The 15841-nt window shown below is 37.2% G+C and overlaps 2 protein-coding genes across 3 annotated transcripts in view; one reads left to right on the forward strand and one right to left on the reverse strand.

The window, feature by feature from the left end:
• The window catches only part of ppp4r1l (protein phosphatase 4, regulatory subunit 1-like), a 44865-nt gene extending 29565 nt beyond the window's left edge, over nucleotides 1-15300 (reverse strand). For both annotated transcript variants that reach the window (XM_062037973.1, XM_062037972.1), the window contains exons 1-3: nucleotides 15099-15300; nucleotides 8252-8296; nucleotides 5118-5247 (exon numbers count right to left, since the gene is read on the reverse strand). In XM_062037973.1, the coding sequence (XP_061893957.1) occupies nucleotides 5118-5247; nucleotides 8252-8296; nucleotides 15099-15105 (182 nt within the window). In that variant the 5' untranslated portion in view covers nucleotides 15106-15300. The remainder of the gene's footprint in view (nucleotides 1-5117; nucleotides 5248-8251; nucleotides 8297-15098) is intronic.
• A 47-nt stretch (nucleotides 15301-15347) lies between these two features.
• rab22a (RAB22A, member RAS oncogene family) overlaps nucleotides 15348-15841 on the forward strand; it is a 28009-nt gene continuing 27515 nt past the window's right edge. Inside the window, exon 1 of the mRNA XM_062037974.1 lies at nucleotides 15348-15632. Within this exon, the coding sequence (XP_061893958.1) occupies nucleotides 15597-15632 (36 nt within the window). The 5' untranslated portion in view covers nucleotides 15348-15596. The remainder of the gene's footprint in view (nucleotides 15633-15841) is intronic.

The raw sequence follows: 15841 nt of genomic DNA on the forward strand, positions 1-15841 counted from the left end.
ATCACTTTTCTGAAAAAAGTATCGATATAAACCAAAAAACGGCGTGTGGGGGGTGCAAGCATCACTTTCAGATGTTTTTGATGACTTACTTAACTTACTATGTGCTGGGACACCCCTGTACCTGGCAGAGTATAGAGCTGGCCCAGTCACGTGACAGGAGACAGCGAATGAGCGTCGTCAACGTGCAACACACACACAGCCAGCCGACAACGATGCAGCCAGGCATATCCAGTGTTGTCCAATTGTTGACTTAAAACAGGCATTGTTTTTTTGTTTTTTTAGTAATGTTTACTGAATATTTTTGTTTAAATGATTATCCTAAATTCAAATAATTTCCACACAGGGGAATTTACTGTTAGTTGAAAATTGCTTGAGTATTTAAAACAAGATAAGAAAGAGATACAATTTGGAGATTCTTCATCTTTGCATTACAGTTTTATTTTTTCCCAAGAAAAGCTTGAATATATGATTGATTGTGATTTTGGTTTTAATCTGTAACATGATTTCTTACATTTCGAAAACATTAGCCTATTTCATATTTCATTAATTGCTAATTATATCACAAACTTTAAAAAATAACTGCAGCTTCTTGCTATTCGGATTTGACAGTTAATTGGAAAGCCCTAATATATAATTATTATTATATATAATATTTAATTTATTTTTCATATTTATGTTATTTATTTTAATTTTACTTTTATTATATATTGTCTTGTGATTTGTCTTAAATAATAACAATAGTAATAATATTTTTGACTGACAAAAATTGCCAATAAGAAATTAATGGTATCGGTATCGGTATCGATGAAAAGGCAAGATAAAGTATCGGTATCGTATCGAATCCTAAAAGTGTGGTATCGCCCATCCCTAGCTCATAGTGATGTTACTAGTAGTTGACTGGGAGGTGTTTATTATCATTTGGGGAGAGTCCGCTGCCTGATGCTCACCTGCTAAACACCTATCTGCTCCACGCTGAAGCGCTGACTACATGCGCTCTGAATACACACTGCTGATTGGCTGGTAACGTTTTGAATACGCACTGCTGATTGGCTGATAACGCTTTGTATAACTCTTTGTGTGTACCAATCAGATGGTTGTGTGGGTGGGACAATGCTGCGTGCTGAGACAGAGGCAGCCGCAGAAGGAGCGAAGCAGCTTGTTAACACTTTAGCAGCTAAAGTTAGCTTTAGCTTAGAAACTCGTTCGGTACACCCCCGTACCGAACCGAAAGCCCCGTACCGAAACGGTTCAATACAAAACACGTACCGTTACACCCCTAGCAGATACAAATGACACATTCATGTTTTTGTGTAATGATGACAACGTATACTCGCGCGGACGATTGACTAGTTGATGGTTTTCTTTTCAAATGTTCGTTCATAGCCGTTGTGCTGCTATGATAGGCCATTTCCGCTCGACACAGTGTGCATACAACAACATTATTAGGCTGTGTATTGAAATACTCCCACACTTTTGACCACTTTTGGCGTGATTTTTCCCCCCTCGCTCGCACAGTCTGCTTTGCGCTCCGCCATGACGGTAGTGTGACGTAAATATGCGACGCGTCGACGCACAAAAACGGCGTCGACGTATTTACGTAACCGATGACGTCGACTACGTCGACGCGTCGTTTCAGCCTTACAACTGACCACCATAGATAGATTGTAGTGCTGTGGGAAACATTTAAGTGCACAATAACTAACAAAATAAATTAAGTCCAAGCTACTGACTGAGGAATATGGGAAAGCAGGGCAACAGAGATGATGATCCGCTAACTTCAATATTTTAAAGAACCTAACTCTATTTCACTTTAGTTTCAGACTGCAAATATGCTATTTCAATATTTACAATTGAGATTTTCCACAAAACGTTCTGTTTATGTTCTTGGCAGCAAACTAAATGCTTCAAGAGCATATTAACCATCTACAATGCCCATCCCTTTCTGTGAACTAAAACATTTATTAGCCACCTCACCCTCACCGTATAAAAAATGAAGTAACAACTGTGGTATAATTTGACTCGAGTGAGTTGACAAGTTCACACGAGGACTACACACTATTTTAGTATTTCCTGCTAGATATGGCACCTATTTGCAATCTGTACCCTGACTGCTTTAGGGAAATGTACCTATTACTCACCATCCCAATATCAGGGATCGCAGTGAGGTTCAAAACATTAGAGGAATTGAATATTATCAGCCAGGGTTCAGTCAGCCTGTTTGGAGGTTCAGGAGGCATCTCCCCTTGAAGTTTAACAGGTTTTACCATTTTTAAGATGCTTTGGAAGACATTTCATCAATAGAAATTTTGTAAAAATGCAAGAAAACTTACTAGGAGTTTCTATCTATTAGATGTTATGAACTGAAAACCCCACCTCTTATTCATGACTATACCACAGTATCAATAGATTATTTTTTGTGGAAAAAGCATCTTCACCATATCAATATTAGCCATTCCAAGAATGTATGACATCCAAAATGTATGTTAATAGCACGTTGTTTTTGTTGAAAAAACATTCACCATATCAATACAAACCATTCTCAAATGTACAACATCCACAGTTTATTTCATTAGTTTAATGTTTTGTCTGGTTTGAGAATAGCTCTTCACTCCATCACTATAATGCATTTCATGAATACATGAGCTATGATGGCTATATTTGATAAATAATGTAATTGTAAAAACTATTTAGTTAAACAAATATTTGGTTGAACTAGTGAGTCACTTATTAAAGTCATGGATGTAAGATTACATTCATAGTATCGGCTACAAGTTAGTTTGTTTAACTATAACATGAATCTTTTTATTACATGTAATCTTAATAAATTCATGATTACTATAAATTCGGGGCTATAAACCGCTACTTTTTTCCTACTCTTTGAATCCTGCGGCTTATAAAGCGGAGTGGCTAATTTATGGATTTTTCTTAGCCGGCGGCCATAATGAAAATAATTCTACAACAAAAAACCCAGCAAAAACACTGAGAGGGTGTTTTATTGCTTGTGCTATGGCGTCATCTTTTGGACGAGTTTCTATCTGCAGGTGATGCAGTGTCCTTCCATTAACTGCTTTCAACCGGAAGTAGAATTTCCGTTCCGTCTTTTAGCCATCCGTAGCGTTCCTATTCGTTCCTAATCTTCATTCTTTACTCTAAGCCAGTGTTTTTCAACTACTGTGCCGCGGCACACAAGTGTGCCGTGAGATACAGTCTGGTGTGCCGTGGGAGATTATCTAATTTCACATATTTGGGTTAAAAACATTTTTTGCAAACCAGTAATTATAGTCTCCAAATTATGTGTTGTTGTTGTTGAGTGTCGGTGCTGTCTAGAGCTCGGCAGAGTAACCGTGTAATACTCTTCCATATCAGTAGGTGGCAGCCGGTAGCTAATTGCTTTGTAAATGCAGGTAAAAAGGTGTCTTATGCTTAAACCAAAAATAAACAAAAGGTGAGTGCCCTTAAGAAAAGGCATTGAAGCTTATAGGGAAGGCTATGCAGAACGAAACTAAAACTGAACTGGCTAGAAAGTAAACAAAAACAGAATGCTGGACAACAGCAAAAACTTACTGTGGAGCAAAGACGGTGTCCACAATGTACATCCGAAGATGACATGACAATCAACAATGTCCCCATAAAGAAGGATGAAAACAACTGAAATATTCTTGATTGCTAAAACAAAGTAGATGCGGGATTTATCACTCAAAGGAAGACATGAAACTGCTACAGGAAAATACCAAAAAAAAAAAAAAAGGCACCAAAATAGGAGCGCAAGACAAGAACTAAAACAATACACACAGGAAAACAGCAAAAAAAAAAAACTCCAAATAATTATTTGGAGGTTTTTTTTTGTCATGGCATGATGTGACAGGTCGTGACAGTACACCTACTTTGAGACAAGAGCTATACTGATGCATGCTTGGTTACGGTTTAAAGTCATATCCAACAATTGCGACAATGACTTTTAACTGTCAACTGAGTTTATGATTTCTGCTGGTGGTGTGCCTCCGGATTTTTTTAACGCAAAAAATGTGCCTTGGCTCAAAAAAGGTTGAAAAACACCGCTCTAAGCAACGTTTGTAAGTTTTACAGTATAACTTAAACTGTTAATACATGAGCTAGTATGCTAACACATTTACGAGCATCTACGTTAGTAGTATTAACTTACAACGGCATTCTTTTTCTATTGTTTCAGTCTTACAAATTTCTCAGTAAACTCACCAAGACGTCACCGTGGACTTTTTGAGTTTGTTTAGCTGATTAGAGAGCTAGCTTCCACAGCTAATGGGTCCATGACAACGACTTAATTCATTATAAATCATCTCACCTGTATCGTAGAAGGTTGTGGTCACAAACTGAAAAGTCGGTCAACTAACATTACACTTGGACCCGGAGAACGCAAGAAACACACTTGTTTGCACATACTTTTTTTTTTTTATAAACATCCCATCAGTCTGCATCAAAGTGAGAGCAGACATTATACAGTAAGTAATTGTTTTATTATGTTTGTAGTTTGTATTTCAGGTTTAGTACTTAGCATGACTGCTACTTGCTGGATCTATTTATCACTCAGCTTCTAAAACTTGTCGATCATTCTCCTTATATCCGGCTCAAAAATATAAGGTTCTGGATCATCATTTGTCCCAAAGTAGTCTCTGTTGGCTCTCATGATTAGTAGTAGTAGTAGTAGTTGTTGAAGGAAATGGTAAACATTGTGATAAGTCTGTGAAATGTGCCGCCGTATGTTTAAAATGACCAGAAATATGTAAATGTGACATGTTATTATTAATGTTACTACATTACATATTTACTTCCAGCATGTACTGTACATAAAACGTTGGAGGTTTTTTTAGAGTGCTTTATAGGCGGAAAAGAGAAAATCCCATTACCTCCATTGTTGGCTGACTCTTGCTAGTGTTTATTTATGAGTTAGAATGCATAAAAAAAGAAAAATGTGTTCTTGTCTCACAAAAGGATTGTGAATCATAGACAAAATTTCAAAAAAGTGCGGTCCACTGATTCGGATTACATTTTTTTGCAGTCATTCTCGCACTCAATGCAAACAATGACTTCATAATTACATAAAGTATGTCTGGAGTGAGTTTTTGTTTTAGATCTCTTACCTGTTGAACACATTCTCACTGAAGGCGTATTTCTCTAGCCTCCCGAGCGGCGTTAAGTTGTCCTGTCCCGCGTCAAGGAAGGCTGTGATGCGGATGCCGTCGCACTCAGAACCATAATCGTCAAATCCAACTGCAGGATAGAGATCAAAGTTGACTTTTATGGCCATACAACATGACATTAAATATGCAGCACATAACAGCCTGCTAATTTACTTCCATTTGTGGTAACTGTCTCAGGTCGATACTGTAACTCTGAGCCAGCCTGAGAATGGGCGAATCAAGAGCCACCAGTCAAATTCCAGTTGGATTTAACTGTATTTCATAACAATAGTGTTTGTTGACACAAATTGTGGTTGGTCTAACACAGGGGTGTCAAACTTGTTTTCACTGAGGGCTACATCGTAATTATGACTGTACTCACAGGGCTGCATGTAACAGTGAGTAAAAAATAAATATACAAGGATTCGGCTCCTGATATTATTACACAATTGCATTATGCATTAGATCATTATAGAAACTGCTCAAAAAAGTAAAGGGAACACTAAAATAACATCCTACATGTGAATGAATGAAATATTCTTATTAAATACTACATAGTTGAATGTGCTGACAATAAAATCACACAAAAATGATCAATGGAAATCAAATGTATGAACCCGTGGAGCTCAAAGTTAAAGTGGAAAAACACACTACAGGCTGTCTATTCCATTTTCACAACAGCATGTGAAATTGATTGTCAATCAGTTTTTGCTTCCTAAGTGGACAGTTTGATTTCACAGATGTGTGATTGACTTGGTGTTACGTTGTGTTGTTTAAGTGTTCCCTTTATTTTGTTGAGCAGTTTATATTTTCAAAAAACTGTAAAACATTCTGGCTACAGAGCAGCAATTTTTTTTGCAGTAAAATCTATAGTGATTGTTTTTGTGTTTTCCATATATTACTGTGAATAGAAAAACAGTACCACTGTTTTTTATGGTAAAATTTTGTTGACTGAGCAGCCATTTTTTTACCGTAAAATCTATTGTCATTTTTACAATGTAAAATTTTATGGTTAAATTGCTTTGACCTCATAGGTCAATCAGATACTTACTTTTATTTCAACAAAGTGTGTAATGTATGATAATGTAATATTTGTTACACTATTAGGAAACAAAAAAACTATTAGTTCATTATTATTACAGATCAGGGTTATACGTTGCCGATTCCAATTCTGATCATCCATGAGTGAGATCGGCTGATACCAATACCGATCATATCTTAACTGTAAATGATTCAATTTATTTATGGTAAGTGCTATTGACATATTAACACAATATTGAATCAAGTTCTCTTTTATTACATATGATTGTTTAAGCAAAACAAACTCAATAGTACACAATAACTAAACAAAACTTATATTACTCATTTAAATTATTTGGTTTTTACTTTCAAAGTCCTCTTGTCTCTAGGAATTAACCCTGGAGGTTGTAAATATGAACAAAAACAACAAAAATTATTTTGAGAAAATAAGAGTATCGACCTAATCACTTTAGAAAATATACTGATATAGACTTCATTAATTTATGGATCAATTCGTCCTCCCCTTAAGTGTTGTGCACTGACTGTGACAATGCTGAGACACCAACAGTTGTTATTTTATCCTCTCTCTAGATTCCTATTATTATACTTGTTAATTTCCTGTTAATATCTGCGTATGCTGCGCTTCCATCAACAATTCTTAAACTTTACTAAGCACTTACTTCTTGGCGTTGTTGTTGAAACACTGACACCTCAAGACGGGATTGTTTAACTAGTTTGAGCGCTGTGTCATGCTCATGGGCAAGCATGAGGACGGACGCGCTACGTACATGTTGTGTAATCCATGCAATTGTTCCTTCGACCAGATGTTAGGGATAACCACTGCCTTGCATAATCTTACCAAGGAGTTCCCCTGCCTGATTTTTTGGAATGCCCAAGAGGCAGAAGTCAATTTGATGAAATATAATTTCAATAATGCGCCCTTCATTAAGATAGACAGACAAACAGAGACAGACCGACAGGCAGACAAACAGTGGTAGATACAGGTGACTCAAACAATTTGAATATTGTGCAAGGTTATTTTATGACAGCAATTAGATTTACAAGGTGAAACTAAGGTTCATAACAAGATATTTTAAGTATTTTTCACAGTTTCCCTGTGGTGGTGGGGGCGTGGCTAGGGGGGTGGTCAATATTAAAGTGCCAATGATTGTCACACACACACTGGGTGTGGCAAAATTTACATCATTTAATTAGCTATGAAGTATTTATTTTCTTTAAAAAAGGCAAAAAATGTTATACATATATTTAAAACAAATCTGTTGCCTTTAATTTGTATTAACATATATTTTATATATATATATATATATTTTTTTCTTACATATCGTTTTGCTCTATTTTTCAATTGTTAATGCTCATTGTACAGTGTACTTTGTTGAGATTTTTTTCCCCCTCGAAATTTCTCCAATCCTTTTAGTCACGCTTTCTTCATTAAAAATGACTAGAAACATATCCAGCATCTATTTATGGTGTTATTTGAGACTTTACTGCTTCTCTCACTCCGCGGGGTCTCTGCAGAGACGTCATATTTGCTTTGCGCTGCTGTGAGCCTTCCTTGTGTTATTGTGCACGGCAGGCAATATTTGTTGGAATTGGGCCAGTTGTCAGCATAAAATTGGTAATAAACATTAAAAAGAGTGTCGAACTTTGTGTCAATACATTATACAACAATTTGTTTTCACGTAAAAAAACAACAACTAATTTTTAAGGTTAAGGCTAATATTTTGCTGTGGCGGGCCGTGACAATCAACTACATTAAGGGGAAATCCTGTCTTTTAATATGATATTGATGAATATGGCTTACAGCTTATGAAAACCTCGAATTGAAAATCTCGTAAAATTTGGGGTTTTCAAAAACTGTAAGCCATAATCATCAAAATTATAACAAAGGTTTGGCGTATCTCACTTTGCATCTAATGAGATTGTAGCACATATTAGTTTCACATTTGAAGTTGAATTGCTGAAAGGATTGAAATTTCACAATATTCAATTTTGTTAGCTTTACCTGTAGACAGACAGATAGCTATTTTGTAGTCTTTTTCAAGCTTTGTACTCACAATCATCTACGTCGTCATGGCCATCTTCGAAATATAACGATAGACCTGCAAAGACAAAACATGTGAAGGGGAATCTGTGGTGGTAAACATGTCATTAACATGCCACCGCCTTATGCATCACATTCTCAAAGTCTTCCTCACCATCACAAACAACAACACATTGTGGTCGTCCCACTGCACACATTTCTAAACCAAATGTCAGAAATAGGGCTGCACGATGAATCCACATCGATCGACATTGACACTTAATTAGTTCCATAAATAAATACGTTTTTTTTATCTCCGCTATTATCGGCATTTGAGTGATGTTTATCATTCAGAATTGTTGAGCCTCGCATCCTTTGCCTCCTGGCCAATCAAAAGTGTTTAAGGAAACAGCATATTTGTGCACGCTAATTACAAACACTATACTTGCACCTGGAAAAACGTTTTGATAGTGACTTGGCCCGGACTAATAATAGTCAATAAATCAATTATTTCAAGGATTAATTAAAATGAAGTTGAAATACTGATTGTTTCTCCATCTGACGCTTCAAACCAGGAGAAAGAGGTCTCACTCTGTGAATCGCTCTCAGCACCTGATTGCGTTTATTTAACAGTACAATTAACTGAATGTAGTAAGCCTAATCTAGAGAGTCATTCACAATCTTTGTCTTGGTGGGCAGAGAACTGAACTTCGAGCTTACACAAGCAGGATGCCCGCCTCCCTATTGCCGACTTGCTAGTAAGTAGTTTTCACAGTAACAAAAATTAGGAGGAAACAAATATGATTACAAAGCCAAATGTCCCACTGTGGGAATATTTCAGATTCAACCCGGACAGGCAAAATGAGCCCATCAACACAGACAAACGAACCAGAGTGATGGCAATACAAAATTAAAAAAGAAACTTCGACCTAGTTTTACACTTTTGATTGGCCACGAAGCAAAGGACGCAACGCTCAACGATTCTGATTGGCGAAAATGTCTGTCACTCAAATGTCAGTGACAAGGGAGGGAAAAACTCCAAAACCTCCACCTCTTGCTATTAGCATACCACACTAATTAACGCCTTGATGTTGATTAATCGTGCTAATGTCACGATTACATAACATTAGCAACTTTGTATAGTTTTTATCGATTATATCTTCAGTTTAAGAGCATGATGTAGACAAAAGCTCTGAGTCTGTCTGCATAAAGCCAAATATTTGTAAAGAAAATTAAAGAATATTGTTCTAATATGTGGCACCTTAAGACAATAATATGTTGACTGACACTTCACTCGTTAATCTTGCAGTTTTATGCATTTATATGTATAAAATATAAAAATTGCAAATGGAATTGCAAGTTGGAGAGAAAAATGGCAATTAAGATTTTTCTCAAAAACGTGCAGCCCTCAACAGAAATATAAATTGAACAATTTGGGATTGTTCATGCAGCATTTAATTTAAATCAGGCAGCACTTTGGCCAGATTCAATCTGCACCACAAACAACAGCAACAACGGATTCATGACTTCCAGCTGACAAGCACATAGCAACCCTCACAAAGAGAAGGTGTCCGGAGCTTAAATGTTAAAAAAAAAAACACACATCTTTGACTAAGGCAAATATTTGTCTTCATTTAAGTTGATAAGATTTGTATTTCAAGTGTGAACATACATTCCCATTAGTTCTACATCATTTAATTACATTAAAATTAAGGCTACTCGACTGAAAAAAAAGGTGAATAGATTTTCTATCATAGAATTGAGATTGCGGTTCTGTGGGATGACTATTTCACGTGCACATTATACACAACCAAGTTCAGACCCAGGTGCCTTGGTTCAAGAAAAAAATACTTTTTTTTGTTATCAAAATTGCTATTGAACTTCTCATTGTGTATAGACACTTCCAAATTGTCTTTGTCCTCCGTGAGTGGTCCCAGCAGGACAATTGATGGAGGACCTTAAAAAATATATATAAATTAATAATAATAGTAATAAAAAAATCCTTCAAGTAAAAAAATATGACATGCTTACTCACTCAAGAGTACATTCACGCACGTAATAAAGACAAATCAAAAGAACTGTCAATTAATTCATGGGATTGTTTCTCCCGCGAGTTGATGAATGACAGCCAGAGTGAGTTGGCTGCACGGCCCTGGGTTCAGGGACGGGGCCGAGCAGGGAGAAGTGTCGGCTGTCATGCCAACGACGGCACAGGTCATTCTTTGGGTAAAGCGTGCTTCTGTTACCGAGGGTATTCAGTCAAAAAAAAAAATCATAATTAGAAATTAGATCATGTGTTAGTTTGACTCCAAATCCCAATTTATTACATTTTTGCGGGCAAAATAATTTGACTATCATGAGGGTACATATTAAATACTGCTTCTTATAGACTTTTTTTCGGACTAAATGAAGTTCCAGCATTTAAATGACCAATGTATAGCCTAAATCAGGGGTGTCAAACTCGTTTTTAGTGAGGGACGCTTGTAACAGTAAATATTTATTAATATAAATGCATATTAGCTTTGTTACATAATTCATATCAAAATTAAAAGAAAGAATACATTTATAGTAGCCAGAAAGTATTTTATTGATGCAGATTATTTCCAGCATTTGGCGGGCCATGTCTGGCCTCCGGGCCTTGAGTTTGACACCAGTGGTGTAAATAGTATTTAACAGTCAAAAGTGTGCTTGCTGAAGTAATTTAGCTGAGAAAGTCTAATATTATTTCAGTATGAATGTATAATAATTGGTACAATAATATTACTCACACTACTGAAGGATAATTAGGCGTAATTAGGTAAGTGGTTTAAAATGACAAGCATGTGGTTGACCTTACTGAAATATTAATTGTGTGGCCGCTATCAAACTCAAACCACCAATTTGTGTACAGTATTTGACTATTAGTTGGTTTGAAGTTTATTACAAACATGTGTACAGTTTTAATATGATACATCAAATAAGTTTTCCTTACAACATGCCCGAAAAGGAGTAGGAAGAAGCAACACTCATTTTAACCCACCTTTTTTCCACAACATAGCAGTTACCTACACATATGTTTATTTTTTGTTCTCAATTTGTAACACAATTTACATCAATGATTACAACACTTCACTTACTAGATAGTTATGATTACTAATATCTAATTTTCAGTAAGTTCAATACATGTATGTTGTTTCTTCTTCCTTGTACTTTGCAAACATATGTAGTTTGAATAGCCTCTTAAAATGGAACATAGTACATCGTTTGACTTATTTGCTTAATACAGTCCATATTTTAATTCCACATTGTGATATGCTAAAGGTTTTAAGTGTTGAATGTGCACACTGCATGCAAATGTTTAAAGTGAGATGTTTCTCTGAGGTTATATTTCTCTTCCGTTGAGAATAATCGTGGTATATTGTTGGGTAGTCGGTTAGTGTTTGCCTTGGGCATAATTTTAGCTGTTTGCAAATGCACCAAATCATTGAATTTCAATCATTTTGATTAATTAAATAAACAATTTGTATGTTCTCTCTCTATATATATGTGTATATATACGGCGTGGCGAAGTTGGTAGAGTGGCCGTGCCAGCAATCGGAGGGTTGCTGGTTACTGGGGTTCAATCCCCACCTTCTACCATCCTAGTCACGTCCGTTGTGTCCTTGGGCAAGACACTTCACCCTTGCTCCTGATGGGTGCTGGTTAGCGCCTTGCATGGCAGCTCCCTCCATCAGTGTGTGAATGTGTGTGTGAATGGGTGAATGTGGAAATACTGTCAAAGCGCTTTGAGTACCTTGAAGGTAGAAAAGCGCTTTACAAGTATAACCCATTTATTTATTTATATATATATATATATACATACATATACACACAATATATACTGTAATATTGTACATGTTAATTGTTATATATTGTATATATTATGTAAAAAATATAATATAATATATCAGTATATATAATTTACTGTATATTTAATATGTAAATATTGTCAATTGTGAATTACCGTAATTTCCGGACTATAAGCCGCACCTGACTATAAGCCGCACCAGCTAAATTTAGGGGAAAATACAGATTGCTCCATATATAAGCCGCACCCAACTATAAGCCGCAGGGTTTTGATGTGTAATTAGCGTAGTATATAGGGGTTCCTGCTACCACGGAGGGGATTGTCGGGACAGAGATGACTGTTTGGGAACGCAAAGCGTCCCATTTATTAACAATAAATCTTTCAATCATTCAATCAAACTTTCACATCTTTGACATGGCGAACAGCATTCGTGCAGAGTACAAATAATACAACGGTGCAAAGTAATACAAAGTGCTCGCCTGTACGTTATCAAAATAACCAGCCTACCGGTATATGAAAAGTCAGTCTTTAATCATTGTGTCATCGTCTTCCTCCTGCGTACTAAAACCACCGAAATCCTCTTCGTCGGTGTTGGAGAAGAACAGGCCGTAAATAAGCCGCACCCTTGTATAAGCCGCAGGGACCAGAACGAGGGGAAAAAGTAGCGGCTTATAGTCCGGAAATTACGGTATATTTACATAGCGCTTTTCTCTAGTGACTCAAAGCATTTTACATAGTGAAACCCATTATCTAAGTTACATTTAAACCAGTGTGGGTGGCACTGGGAGCAGGTGGGTAAAGTGTCTTGCCCAAGGACACAATGGCAGTGACTAGGATGGCGGAAGCGGGGATCGAACCAGGAACCCTCAAGTTACTGGCACGGCCACTCTACCAACCAAGCTATACCGCCCAAAATAGTACATACATTTGGTACATTTTTAGTCTACGTTATACCCGCATTATCCTTTCCATCCTTACACTTTCCAGCCTTTGTAACTGAGCTACTGTGTGGAACAATTTCCCTTGGGATCATTAAAGTTTGTCTAAGTCCAAATTCTTCAGAGTTTGCACTGGCTCCCTGTTCATCTTAGAATTGATTTTAAAACCTTGCTGTTTGTTTTTAAAGCTTTACATGGACTGGCACCTCAGTGTATCTCGGACCTCATCCAAATTTACAATCCTGCGCGCGCGCTGAGGTCCGAGAGCCAGCTCCAGCTTGTAGTGCCCAAGACCAGACTTGAAACCAGGGGAGACAGGGCCTTCTCTGTGGTCGGCCCTAAGCTCTGGAACACTCTGCCCCTCCATGTTCGAACTGCTCCCACAGTGGAGTGTTTTAAGTCTCGTCTTAAGACACACTTTTATTCTTTGGCTTTCAACACTACGTGAGTTGTGTGGTCCTCTGTGTTTTAAAAATTGTGATTTCTATTTACTGTTTTAATTGGTTTTACCCTTTAAAATTGTTTTTAATCATATTTGTTAGGGACCCAGTCCCTTTGGGACAGAGGACCCTATTGAATTTGTAGCGTTTTATTATTATACCGCATCTTTGAGCTGTAATTTGACCCCCTTAACATGCTTCAAAACTCACCAAATTGGACACACACATCAGGACTGGCGAAAATTGCGATCTAATCAAAAAACCAAACCCCAAAACTGCGCTCTAGCGCCCCCTAGGAAGAAAACACAGACAAAACTGCCTCTAACTCCCAGTAGGAATGTCGTAGAGACATGAAACCAAAACCTCTTTGTAGGTCTCACTTAGACCTAGATTTCATACACTGACAACCCCTAGCAAAAATCAACAGGAAGTTTGCAATTCCCCCTTCAAAACAAAAGTTGAGTAAAAACAGTCACAATTTTTCAAACATTATCTCCTCTGAGCGTGTTTGTCATGTCGGCTTCAAATTAGCACAGGAGAGAGATTGAACCCTTCTGATTAAAAGTTGATGAAAGAGTTTTAATTACTGCTCTGGTTTGGATTGTATGAGCCCTCAAAGTAGGTCCCGTCCATCGCTGTTTGCAGCTTTAATTTTATATTGTTTTTATATTGTTTTTATAAGTTGTTGTTTTTTTTTTAAATTCAGTCATTGGTGGAGCTAAGGATAATATTTGAATATTGTTTTAATATTGTTGTGCAGCACTTTGGAAACATTTTGTTGTTTTAAATGTGCTATATAAATAAAGTGGATTGGATTGGATTATAGAAATATGTATTGCCCCCTTATGTTGTATATTTTATATGAGATTTTCAGCTTATTTCAGCATCTATTATTGCACCCAAAAATGTACTATTCCTAAATTATACCATTTTGATCACCTTTTAATAGCTTGGTTGTTGGATTATTTTAATTCGGGACAATATCAAAGAAAAAGCGACTGTAAAGTTGTGATAAATGAGCAGCAGCGTGTGGCTAATGCCAGTGTTTACAGCTGGACAACGCAACGCCAGTGTTTACAGCTGGACAACGAAGGGAATGTGCTTGGAATATAAAAACAAGTCTGTTGCGTAAAGACTACACACTAAATGCAACGGTTTCCTTTGACCAATGCCACTCGGCTGTGTCTTTCCTCAAACAAAGCATGTCGGGGGATATCATTATTTCACCTATGTATCGACACATATGGGATTTGTTCATCTTTAAATGTCTGAAAATGACTTTAGCATGCATGCTAACGTTAGCTAGGTCAACCAGCTAGCCTTTGCAATGACAACAAGCAGGCGATACATGCAGTTAAAACACTCACACGGGTTGCTCATGTTGTTTTACAAGAATATTAGTTCACACAATGTCGCTGTGAGCAGTATTGTGGCATTCAAGTCAAATATTTCGACATCCCCATGTAGCTTTTGTTAGCCGACTGGCTAGTGTTGCTAAGTTTGCTAACACCATCCCGTCCAGCCCCTTGACTCGCCTTAAAGACCAGCACTGTTTGCCCAGGCTCCAATCGCGCCGACGAAGCCGTTACGTAACAATGGATTTCCTTTGTGTGACATCGCGGTTTTTAATAAGTTGAAATGAGCAAGAAAACTCAAAAGTTCCAGAGTGCCGTTTACCTGCCATGTTGCTCTGCGGGCTGCCGTCCCTCCCGTGTGGGCTGTCACCCGCGCTCAGCTGTCACTCAAACAAACGCAACAACTTCCTGAATCTACTTCCTGATGTCGAATGTAGATGTTTTATTTATTTTTTCGACAGGGATTCCGCTAATCAGCTTGGACATAAAGTCGACATAACTCGGGCCTTTGTGTTAGCAGGCTATCTTCGGACGAGAAAAAAAAAAAAAAAAAAAAAAAAAAAAAAAAAGCCGCTGGAGTCACGTGACCAGGCGTTCCAAGATGGCGACTGGTACTTTCGCTGCTTAGCTAACTCCGCTGTTTACAATCATCACAACATGGCGTTTCAACGCGCCCACGAAGACTTCGTTAATAATTCCACTTTTTTTACTGTCATGAAGTGAATAAATACACGGCGTTTTGTGGCGAAGACGAAATATTAAGAGGAAGAGAGTAGAGAACACTAGCAATGGTCGTCATATTGTAGAACAGGACCCAGCAATGGCGTTAAGAGAGTTAAAAGTTTGTCTTTTGGGGGTAAGTAACTGTTTATTTCTACTTATTTCACCTCTCTTTGCCACTGTTTGTTTACGCGTAGCGTCAATTTTGTTTATTTGTTTCAAATGTAACCCCATTAGTTGCTACGTTCGTAGTTCCTTGGGTCCATTACTTAACCCTTATGTGGTGTTCGGGTCTGTGGGACCCGTTTTAATTTTTTATTAAAAGAAAAATTATACAATTATTTA

Source organism: Entelurus aequoreus, linkage group LG26 (assembly GCF_033978785.1).
Source record: "Entelurus aequoreus isolate RoL-2023_Sb linkage group LG26, RoL_Eaeq_v1.1, whole genome shotgun sequence".
Taxonomy (NCBI): Eukaryota; Metazoa; Chordata; class Actinopteri; order Syngnathiformes; family Syngnathidae; genus Entelurus; species Entelurus aequoreus.